Source organism: Tamandua tetradactyla, chromosome 12 (assembly GCF_023851605.1).
Source record: "Tamandua tetradactyla isolate mTamTet1 chromosome 12, mTamTet1.pri, whole genome shotgun sequence".
In the NCBI taxonomy this organism is placed as follows: domain Eukaryota; kingdom Metazoa; phylum Chordata; class Mammalia; order Pilosa; family Myrmecophagidae; genus Tamandua; species Tamandua tetradactyla.
In genome coordinates, this window is record NC_135338.1 from 67,952,163 (window position 1) to 67,963,830 (window position 11,668).

The 11,668-nt window shown below is 60.9% G+C and overlaps 1 protein-coding gene across 6 annotated transcripts; it reads right to left on the minus strand.

Annotated features, from left to right (window-relative positions):
* Positions 1-2,364: 2,364 nt before the first annotated feature.
* Positions 2,365-10,334, minus strand: ISLR2 (immunoglobulin superfamily containing leucine rich repeat 2). 6 transcript variants are annotated; one of them, XM_077123816.1, is made up of 3 exons: positions 10,178-10,334; positions 7,047-7,157; positions 2,365-6,782 (listed from the first exon to the last, which is right to left on the minus strand). In XM_077123816.1, exon 3 carries the CDS (start codon positions 5,649-5,651, stop codon positions 3,414-3,416), a length of 2,238 nt encoding a protein of 745 aa, XP_076979931.1. In that variant the 5' UTR covers positions 5,652-6,782; positions 7,047-7,157; positions 10,178-10,334; the 3' UTR covers positions 2,365-3,413. The 6 variants fall into 6 exon arrangements, with proteins under 6 accessions (XP_076979931.1, XP_076979933.1, XP_076979930.1 ...); XM_077123818.1 differs by lacking the exon at positions 10,178-10,334 and adding an exon at positions 8,570-8,621; XM_077123815.1 differs by lacking the exon at positions 10,178-10,334 and adding an exon at positions 8,274-8,493 and having other exon boundaries at positions 2,365-5,659.
* Between the last annotated feature and the right edge of the window lie 1,334 nt (positions 10,335-11,668).

Genomic DNA, 11,668 nt, shown 5'->3' on the forward strand with positions numbered 1-11,668 from the left:
ATTAGACTCCATTCCCATGCAGCATCCAAATTAAGTTTTATGACACAACAAACTGGAGAGAGCTAAGCTACCACAATACCTAAAGCATATAGCAGGTGCTGATGGAAGTGGGGAGCACACCCCCAAACTTCTGCAGAGTCCTCCCATAGCAGAGGCCAATGGCAGGATCAGCTCTGGGGTGGGGGGAGGGGGAAGGTGAGAAAGGGATACATCTTCAACAAACAATTGGCTCCTTGGGGGCAGGGAATAGACAGTGAACTCCCCATGTCAGGATAAGTGAAAGCTGAGGTTGTCCAACCACCTGATAGGAACCTTGTAGAAAAGAGTTAAACCTCAAATAGGTACCTCAATCAGTACACCTCCCAGGTCCCTTTCAACCCCGGGATTTTATGAGATTCTTCAAGGAAGAAAGAGAGGGAGAAAGAAGAAGAGACCAGAGAGAAGAGAAGGAAAGGAAAGAAGAGAATGCAATTTAAAAGGAGGTAGGAAGGCAGGCCAGAGGATGGGAACCGTCCTGTGCATTTGCCGAACATTTAGACAGAATTCCAGGAATTACTGGGAGGGCCAGAATCCGGGTGGACAGGCAGCGGACTCTCAGGGCCTAGGATAGAGTCACGTGGATTCCCAAACCAGCAGGAATTGAGCCAGTCCCTGCTCCTTCCTCAGAGGTGGCATTCACATGTAGAACAGAGCAACCCGCTTCCTAAAAGACTATCATCTTGAAGTGTGTCCCTGGCAGTGGGGGCGCGCTGCAGGGAACAGGAGCAGGTTCCAGGCTGTGGCCCTTAGAAGAGAGTGTTTCTCTGAGACCCCTTTGCCGGTGTGGGAAGAAAGCCCAGGATTAGCTGGGCATGGGGGGGTGGCAGGCCTGGGGCGAGGATAGGATGCTGGGTGTCTGGGCTTGGGTCTGGCCCCTAGACTGGACTGGAGCACCTAGTAGGAGGGAGGGAAGGGGAACGAAGGAATCTTCACTCACCTGCTCCCCTCTCTTGTGTTCCGTTCCTCTCTTCAGCCTCTTCCCGGCCACTCCCTCCCTGTCCAAGGAGATTCAGGGGAAGCACAGCCCCAGGACTCTCTCTTTAGGTTAGTCGGTGGTGCCACATCCACCCTCAACCCCCACCGCCTCTCCTGTTCTCCCACTAGGAACCCCTGTTTCTAGGACAATTGAACCAGAGCGCTTTCAGCCATGATTCCATATGTGTGTGCCCCTTAGCACACGCTGGCAGACTCACACACCTGCCTGCTGTCTGTACAGCACTCCCGCCCACATATTTGATAACTGGCTAAAGATGTCAGCTTGTTCTCTGGAATCAAGCTTCCCAGATGACCCTCTTTTCTACTCGACATCATTTGCTTGCTTTGTAGTTTGTGACATCTCTTGTGGAAGCCACTGGTGTCTCACCCCCATGAATCCACGCCCCCCCCCATACACAATGGCTTCCCAGAGAACTTAGAAGCTGGTGCTGAGACAAAGAAATCAGTACACACACACACACACACACACACACACACACACACACAACTGGTGCTCCCCATATTCAGCATCTGCAGGGACCCACCACTCTCTCTCTCTGCCAGCCCTATTTACGCACCTCTAGCCTCCCCATCCCATGTGGCTTCACCCCTCCACCCGGAAGTTGGAGGCACCAAGAGAGGACTCTGGGCTGCGAACACAAGGCAAAATCACAGTAGGAAACCACACAAAGGATTCACACCAGAGGGGCCTAGGGGCTTCTGCCTTCTGAGGTTTCTGCCTTCATCTCTCAGGCCTCCTCCCTCTGCGGCCCCCCCACCCCCTACCCCCGACAGAGTCACCGAGCCCTGTTCAAATCGATTGTTTTATTGACTGTTTAATTACAGACAAGTTTAGAAAAGGGCGCGCGCTGAGAAGGGGCTATTCTTTCCCGGGCCGCACTTGTGCTGCGCTTCGCGGAGAGGGTTGGTCCAGAGGCCGGAACACCCCCCCTCCCCAACCCCGACGCTTTCTTTCAAGAACAGAAAAAGGGTTCCTGCCGGAGTCGCCGCGCCACGCCCACCCTCTCCCCTCCCTCCTTCCCTCCTTCCCTCCCTCCCACCTACCTGCCGGCCCGCCACGCTACGCTACACGGTCACACTTTACAGGACACAGACTTTTCTCCTACAGGCCGTACTCGTCTAGGACTACATACCCGGCAAACGCTATTCTCCAGGAAAGAGGGGCGGGATGGGGAGACGCGAGGACCCAGCGGCTTTTCTCCATTCAGGTCTCGCTGCAAAGTCCGGCGCAGGCTTTGTACTAACAAGGGCGCAAACCCTCACCCCGGACGGAGTCCAGGGGCCGGGGTGGGGGTGGGGGTGGGGGTGGGGGTGGGGATGGGGATGGGGGTGGGGTCACAATTGGCTTCCTTAGTCCCTGCCCTTCTCAGGCTGGACTCTGGGTCCCGTGGAGCCGCGGAAGCGGGCGCTGTCAGGCTCAACGACCTCCGAATACCCCAATCCACAGACAACGAAATTGGCCCAGATCAAGCCCGCACCCTCTGCGGAAAGGGGGCGCGCGTTTTCGCGGCGCTTTAAATTGAGAGAGGGGACGAGAGAAAACATGATCTTCCTCGACTTACACGCTTAATTTTCCCAGAGGCTGAAAAGGGCGTGTTAGCACCAGACCTGGAGGTGTTGCTGTCTTTGAAAACAACGAAAATATGAAAATCAAAGGGTTGAGCTGAAAGGTGCTCCAGGCACCCGGCTGAGCTCCAGCAGGGCAGAAAAAGGGTGGAGCCGGGAGCGGACAAGGACAGAAGGGTTTGGTTCCAGTTTGAAGGAGGTGCTTGAAACTAAACATTTAGGGGTCGGAGGGAAAGATCCCGGCTACTGGGACGTGCGCCCGGGAGAGGGCGTTGGGAGTAGAAGTCCAGGCCAGACGCCATGGCGCTCTGCGCTAGGGACATCTGCTGGGCGTCCCCAGGCTGGCCCCGGAGCCAAGAAGTTGCCACTAGATGTTTCAACGTCACCTCCCATTTCTTTTGGCTTCAGCGCCCGTGGCTGGGAGGGCTGCGGGTCGGAGTCAGCCAACTCGCTGATTGCTTCAGCAGATAACCATCGCGTTAGGAACGGAGGGGCGTGGATTTCTCCCCACGTCAGAGGGTTATGTGGTTTTTTTGGGGGGGGGATGGAGGGGGGAAGCGAGGAACTGTGCTTGGAGGCGAGGGGTGGTGGGCGGGACTCAGTTCTCCGGGAGAATGGCGGCCACGGGTGGCCAAGGACTGTGAAATCGGCCCCTCCCCACCAGACGTCCCTAGTAGTCAAGATTGAGAAGTGGAAAGGACACGGAGTAAGCGTACTGGGGTAGGTGGTGGGATAAGCCCTGCCAGCCCGGGCCTTCAGCTCCCGGGACCCAAGGTGCGGGATGGGAATGAGCGGGCCCGACGCTAGGGCGCTCAGCCTGCGGTTTGCGGGTAGTTGCCGTTAATCTCGTGCGCGATGTTAACCGCCTCGGCGCCCAGGGGCAGCCGATCGCTGTACTCGGAGCCCGCCTCGAACTCCTCTTGGTTGGCCTTGGACTGAGACTCCACCAGCGAGCAGGCCGCCAAGCTCTCTTCTCTCTGCAGGTCCCCGCCGGGGTTTCCCTGCTCCACGTCTTCGTCCAGGCCCTCCCCGGGGGTCTCCTCTGGCTCCTCGCCGCCCTCCTCGCCACCTGCTGGGTAGCTTTTCTCCGACTCGAGGTAGGAGGCGCGCGGGTCGAAGTCAGCGGCGATGCGCTTCTCCATGGGGTCGGGAGCTTGCGGTCTCAGGATAAGACGATAGGGCTTGCCCGGGTGTTTGGCCAGCAGATGGCAGCAGGCGGCGCCCAGCAGGGGCACGGTGGCCAACACCAGGAGGAACGCGCTCACCGTCACGATGACCAGCAGCGAGGGCAGCTCCTTCTTGGTGGCGAATAACACTTGTACGTGACACGCCTCGCCCGCCAATGCCAGGCACACGGAGTAGTTGGTCCCAGGCCGCAGGCCGCGGAACCAGTACGCGTTGACGCCTTCTTCCACGCGCGACCACTGCACCGCGGGGCCGCCCCCCGCCGGGCACAGATAAAGCAGGCGCAGGGGCCGCCGCTCGGGCCGCCTGGTTCCCTCTGCCTCGCCTGGCCTGGGGCTCCAGCGCGCCGCCAGCGGCGTCAGCTGCACGCGTGCCTCGCGCTCGGCCACGTCCAGCGCGATGACACCCAGCTCGAAGACATGCGGCTTGAGCTCCGTGCTCTGGTTGAACGCGTGGTTGGACACGTACCGCGAGGGGTCCCCGCGACCGCAGTTTTGCTCCTCCATGGGGCCCGCAGGGACGTGTTCTTCAGCGTCCTCTCCCTCACCCGCCTCCTCTTGCGGTCCCAGTTCCGTCTCCCCAAGGACGCTGACCCGGGCCAAGCCTTGTCCTTTAGTTTTGCCCTCGGGCTTGGAGGGCAGGACGCTGTTGCCCCGGCCCTTGGCTGTGGATTTGTGCTCAGAGGCCGGGGACTGCCCGCCGGGTTCTCCTCCGGAGCCTGGTGCGTGCTTTGGAGGTCCGGCTGCCGCCACCGCCAAGCGTATCGACGTCGAGTTGGCCCCCAACTCATTGTGCGCACTGCATGTGTAGACACCTGCCTCCTTGGCACTAAGGAGCGGCACCAACAGGGAGCCGTTTGCGAGGGCCAGGAAGCGCGGGGTGGCTGGGGGCGCGGGCCAAGCGGGTGCGGGAGTCGGAGTTGGGGCCTCGGTCTGCGTTGGCCCAACCCCATCTCCTTCCCCCTCCCGGTTCTCTGCCTCAACCCCGTCGTCCTCCTCACTTAGGACTGGCGGCTGCAGGACTACGGTGCCACCTGGGATCTGAAGTTGCCATTGCAGGCGGGGCGTGGGGTGGCCTTCCGCAGCGCAGTGCAGCAGGAGCGCCAGGCCGGCGCGCAGGGGGCTGCCGGGAGTCTCGGGCGGCGGCTCCACACGCAGACGCACGCTAGGCGGGGCACAGGGCAGCGGAGGCAGGCGGTGCACAGGTACCCCCTGCAGCGCCGGAGGCGAGGCGCACGCGATGGAGTCCGGCTCCGGCAGCGAGACCCGAGTGCTCGCAGCCCAGGCCTGAAGCCACACAAGGCCGCAGCTACAGTGGAAGGGGTTGTGATAGAGCTGCAGGTGTGACAGAGCGCTCAGAGCGTCGAAGGTACCGGGCTCCAGGGTACGTAGCCGGTTATTGTTGATGCGTAGAGAGCGCAGATCAGGCAGCGCGCCGAGCGCGTCGCGGGGCAGCGAGCCCAGGAGGTTGTGGTTCATTTTGAGCAACTGGAGCGCGCTCAGGTTGCGCAGATCGCTCCACGGGAAGCTGGATATGAGGTTGTGGCTCAGGTCGAGGTTCTTGAGCTGGCTGAGCACGGAAAGCGCGCCTGGCTCCACGGTGCGCACCTCATTGTGCGCCAACCACAGCGAAGTGACCTGCGTGACGTCGGCGAAGGCCCCGCACCGCAGCACGGTGATCTTGTTGGCTGAAAGACTAAGCGTGGTCACGTTGGCGGGCAGCCCCTCTGGCACCTCTCGCAGCTCTTTGTAGGCGCAATCCGCGAACTGGTGCGCGTACTTGTCCACGCAGGCACACTGCTCCGGGCACGCTCCGGCCACTTCTAGAAGCACCCAAGCCAGCCACAGTGCCCTCAGGGGCGCCATCGCGGCTCCTGCAGATGGAAGCAGAGATAAGGGGGAAAGAAGGTGCCTCTTGGAGACCCTGCTCCACTCCCCTATCAAGCTCCGCCTCCACAAACCTGTTTAGCACAAGCCTGGGGACTCCCGTACCTTCTCTATGAGGATGAGCCTCTCTTGGGCACGGTTGGAGTTCAGTAAACTCTTGGGACTCAACGGGTGCTCCTTCTTGGGTCTAGACTTCTTTTCCCAGCGGCCTAGACTCTCGCTTTTATTTTCTTACCGACCTCCTTACCCTACACCGCCAAACGCTAATCCCTTTCCCGTGGGTCTGCCTCTGGCTCGCACCAACCCTTCTCTGTTTGGAAGCCTGGGTTCAGCAGGGTGAAAGGGATACATAGAAAGGGTATTTTTGTCCGTGGCCGGCTGTCCTCCCTCCAACCCTTTGTCCCACGCCCAGCACTTGCGCACACACCCGTACAGACGCATACAATACACACACACGCTCCTGCATCCCCCGCAGACAGCGAACTTCTACAGGGCCTTAGACGCCCGGATGCGCTTTCCGGTTCGCAACACATTTCATAGACACAAACACCCAGGCACGGACACGATGTACACGGGAGACTTCATTGTTTTATCCACTGAACCTCGCATTTGAACGGCGTTTTCCACCACGGTGCAAAGCGCTTTCTGTCTATTGTGAGAATCGACAGACACAAGGACACGACTCTTCGCACGAATGACCCGCACGCAGGAATTCAGGCACGCACTTGGGCGTGCACACGGCCCTTCACGGGGACAGGACCCTCGGCTTTCCCAACCCAGGGGAACGGCCACGCTGAGACCTAGCGGTGGACGGCGAAAGGCGCGGGACCAGGAGGAGCCCGCAAGACTCTTCTCCTGCCGCGGCCGCAGCTGCCTGTTCTTGGCTGCCGCCCCCACAAGGGGAGAACCAGGGCTGTTCCGTGAACCTTTAGAAAGGGCCAGGAGTGCTGGTGGGAAACGGTCCCTGGAGCTTTTCCCTCGGGTCCCATGGGTCCTGGCGGCGCCCAGCTGAGCAGAGGTGTCCCGGTCCAGTGGTCCACGGGGTTGTCACAAGCTTATGAAGCCCGGGAAGCTTCAAGATTCCGCGCCTTTCTCCGCAGCCCTACAATGCTTGAGGGCCACCATAAAATCTTTATTCCCAGCCACAGAAATGCGCTTACAGACTCCCAGCCCCCCAGGCGGGGTCGCCGGCCAGGTTCAGTAGAGCCCCTCCCACACCCTACCCTCGGGAACCCGAGTATCCCTCTCTACCTTCTCTACCTTGGGAGGCCTCCCATCCCCTGTCCCGCTCAGAAAACGCTCCCGGGGTCTAAGGCTCTAAGCACCCGCTCCCCCCACCTAGGTCGAGGTTGCGGGGCGGTCCCCGCGGCTTACCCGCTGCTCGCTGGCTCCCAGCGCGATGCCCTCGAGCTACAACCCCTTCTCCAGACGCGGTGTCGCAGAGCCGAGACAACCCAAGGGTGCTGCCTGCATCTGTTGCTGTCGCTGTCGAGGGAGACAGGGGAGGGACAGAGAAAGGGACGACTGAGTTTGGGGACACCACCCCTAGCTCCGAGGTCTCACTGGAAGCTTTTTATTAAGCGTCTGCTCTCCCCACCTCTCGCTGACTGTAGGTTGGAGAGTCCGCGCGCGCTCCCGGGCTCGGTGGTCACGCGCACGGCCTCTCCCACCTCCTGCATCTTCTACATTTGTTAAAGCTATAAAGACCCTCCCTGAGGCCAAGACACGTCGGTCACAGAGGTAGTCCAGCGCCCTCGACTCGGCTCTTCTCAACCCACCGCACCTCATAACCCCCACCCCTACCCCTGACGCTGTCACTAGTCACTATCCCTCATCACCCAGGTCCCCGTGTTAAAAACACATTTGCACAGACTCACACCCTCCGCACAGCCGACCTGCGGCACGTTAGAAGTATCCATCATAATGGAATAATCGCGTCAATTTGCAGAGTTCTCGCTACATTCGCACACATTTTTCACAGGCGCTCCTGCACCCAAGACACTCACCATTCTCCTTCCCCGGCACGCGCACATATTCACGCGCACTCACCCTCACGCGCCCGTCCCGCCAGCGCCCGTGAGCTTCGGGGCTCATTGAATGCGAACGGCCTTTACGCCCCGCAACACGTGAGACAAACCAGCTTTGAGGAATTTGGGAGAAAGAAAGGCGCGCGGCGGCGGGGGGCGGGGGCGTGTCTCTGCCTTTAAACTCTTTCTGCAAATGCAGGCGGTGGCGCAGACAGACCGCGAGCGCGACCCGCCGAGCTGCGCGCAGCCCTGCAAATGCTGACCCTTCCCTCCCTCACCCCCCTGTTAGACGCTTCCTCCCCGAAGCCACGTTCAACACGATGCATGATTGATAGTGTTAGCCGAGCGCCAACCCTCCCTGCTATTTTTGCCTGGATCTGGGTAGATACGAGCTCCCATCTCTCCCGCCCTCGGCCAGTCCAATCCGAGACCAGAACACCCAGCCCCGCATGGCGCGCGAGGAAGCGACGCACCCCCGCCCCAGGCCAGCCCCAGCCCCCCTGCCCCCCTGCCCAGCCTCTTGAGCCCGACTCTACGTCTTGTCTTCTGCAGCTACACCAGCTAACGCGCTGACCTGAGCTCATCAAGGAGTGGGCGTCAGTCTGCGCACCCAGGAAGCGGGCCTGAGCTCACCCAAGCGCCTCACCCTCGGGTCTTGCCCACTCGAGGCTAACTGGGCTGCAGCGGACAGTGGCACAGACGGGAATGATTACGAAACGTTTGCGTCTCTCGGAGAACTGTGGGCTGGGGACTTAAGGCCTAAGCGTCTCCTCCCTGTCTTCACACCCCCCAGCAAGCACAGCCTCACCCCTACACACCACTTCCCGAAGACGCAGTGGCCCGCCACCGCCCGCTGTCTCACACCCTCACCTAACAGCCGGCCTCAGACTCTGCTGTTCCCGACGCTCGTTCCCGATCTCTGGCTAAACCCTGACACTTGTTTTAGCGACGAGGAGGCGGAGGCGCCGGGATGCGGGGGCGCGGGGATGCCGAGGCATTTGGCTGAAATCCGATTTCCGCCTCCCTGAGTTTCCCACCGCAGCCCTGGAGACCGAGCTGCTGGCCAGAACCGGGAAAGAGGGACAGGCTCCGCGAGACACGCCGAGCCCTTCCCCACCCCCACCCCACCCCACCCACACCCACTCCGTTCGTCCTCCTCACCGCAGACCCTGGGCTCTCGGGGATGTGTGTGGCCCTCCAGCCCTCACCCCGGGCCGTGGAGTTCTCACGCAACGGGTCGATTGCGCGGGTTTGGGGCCTTTGCGGAGATCAATACCATGATTTGAGTGTTGAGCATTTTAATGAGCTCGGAAGGGGGTGGAGAAGAGAGACCCGAGAGGAGCGCTGCATTTAAAGAGACCACCCGGCCGGCGGTTCCGAGGCTCCTTTGTAAATTAAATAGGAGCGTACAGGCGCACGCACCCTCGGCGTCGCTCTGCTCTCTCCGACTCCTGCCGTCGCTACAAGCTGTCCAGACGAATGGGACCTGCGTGTCTCAGTCCGGAGCTCGGAACCCAGAACTTTATTCTGCCTATTTGGGTCTGGGGTCCCCGCAGCCGATGGAGAGGGAGGCGCGGGGACATTCTGTCGGGGGAGGGGTCCTCATGGAGGGCGGAGAAGTGAGAGCGCCGCATCCCGCGCCCCCGCCGGAGACCCTGCGGTGGGACGGCTGGGAGTGGGTCCTTAGCCCGGGAGGGTAGGGTCCCTGAGGCTTGGGCCTGGCCGTGGGCTCCGGAGGCCGGACCGGTCTCGGGCTTCTTTGTCTGCGCAGTGAGGGGGGCTTCCTGGGCGTGGTGTCCGCGTCTGGGGAACCCTGAGTGGGGGCGGTTCGGGAGCCTTGGCGGGAGAAGAGGAGCTCCGGGAGGCAGAGACCCAGCAGCCCGAGGACGGGGAGTCGGGTCCGGGATGGCGAGTCCTAGCCGGGAACCTTCCGGGGGCGGGCGGAGGGGGGTTTAGGCGTGGAGGTTCCGGCACGGAAGCTCTCGGCTCGTCGACCCTCCTCGGTTTTCACCTCTTTTTTCTGTTCTTCATACCACCGGCGGGAAGACAGGTGGGCGGGGGGGGGGGGGGGGGGGGGGGGAAGAACAACTTTCAAGGGAGGAGGGACTATAATATAGATGCTGGGGAGAGGGGAGGGAAACGGGCTGGCTTTGCGCGTTCTCTGCCCAGAGCTTCCCTGAGCTCTGGGGACCAGACTCGCCAGCGTTCCGGGAACATCCCAGGGCCCCCGGGACAAACAAAAAAAGGAAAGAAGAAGAAGAAGAAAAGGTCTCTTCTCGTTGTTCTTCTGCTGGAGAGGCAGAAAGTAGGGAGACTGGGCGTGGGGACAGGGCTCCCGGCGCCTGGAAGGTCGGGTAAACTCGCAGTGGGCACCCCGCCTACTTTGCAGCAGCACCCGCTGACTCCCGCGGCCCCCCGCCTACTTTCCAGCAGGCGCTTTTGTTTCCCGAGCCTGCCCTAGGGAGAGACGCCCCTTACCCCTGCCTTGGACCTAGGAGAGTGCCCGCCACCGCAAGGCTGGAGCCGGAGCCGCCCAGGCAGAGTGCGCCGAGGCCTGGGGTGCGAGCAGCGTCTCCGGGGAAGGCGTCCCAGCTCAGCTCAAGACTCTGCGCGTCTCGCCCGGCGCCGCCAGCCGCGCAGCAGCGGGTCTAATGTTTATAATGTTCCCAACGATACAGTTACGGGAGGAGTGGGGAACCTGGAGCGCGCATACCACCCCCGCCGCCGCCCACGTCTTTCATCGTTAAAGAAACAGGCACCTAATCAGGTGTGGTAAAGTAGAGGTGGGAAAGAGAAGGGATGCAATTTTCCAAGCCACTACTGCTGGGACACGAAATTCGGGATCTGTCGGAATCTGGGATAGGGCTCGGTGACGAAGTTGGGGTCCCGACCTCAGACAGACCTAGGAGTGGAGAGCCGGAGCCCGGGGTCACCTCTCGAGGATCGCCCTTGAATTTCTGCCTCGTCCACCCGGAGCGTTAAGAGGGGAGTGTCCGTGGGTGGGGACCGAAGCCCCGGGGCTCGCGGCGCCTTTTCCCCGGTCTCCGCCGGGTCAGGCCTCAGGTCCAGGCCTGGTCGCGCACGCCCTCTGCTGGACGCTGCCTGACAGGCGCCAAGACCCGGAGCAATGGCGGGAGTGGGCGAGGCCCGCGGCGGCTAGAAGCCCGCAATGCGCGGGTAGCTACCCGGTGCTGCCGTCCCGCTACGCGATTTCCCGAGGTGGGGGACGCGTAACCAAGGCCCGAGGTTTCCCCTTCGGCGCCCACTTCAACCTGGGTTCCAGAATCTGCACCCTCCTCTCCCCTGCCTCACACTGGCCTCACCTTGCCTCAGCGCCCAAGGTCCAATTAGGCGCCCAATGAAGGCTAGTCCTAGACATGACCCAAGGAGCTTAGTGCTCCGGAAGTGGCTCTCTCCTGTATACACGGTCCCCACCCTCCCCGGGTCAGCGTTAGCACCGTCTCTTCCAGCCCTGTACATAGCACTGGAGGACAGTTCCTAAGCCTTAGGATTTTGTTAGGGACCTATAAAATGTCCGAGATTTGAAAAAGAAAATGTTGCTCTAAGAGGGGAAAAGAAAATTGCAAAATGGAAATCAGTAGGTGTTTGAGTAAATGTTTAGGACATGTAACATTGTGCAAACCATTCAGTTTCAACTCCACTCACAGAGATGTACAAGCCTTGTATTTAATACCATGTGACACAGGGGTGCTCTAAGGAACTTGCTGGGATGTGGGTGGGGCCTCTGAGAATAAGAGAGCCAGGGCCCAGATGGGCTCAAACACCCCCAGGGTAGCAGTCTGCTAGGAAGATTTGGAGAGTCTCCCAATCCCGCAGCTGCCCTCTAGCCTGAAGCGCTGGAGAACTCACTGCTTCCCACCTTTTAACTTTTGTAGTTCTGTGTTCCTACATCTCCTCCACTCTCAGGCAGTTTTCCCACCAGCCCCCTCCCCCAGGAAGTGGCTTTCC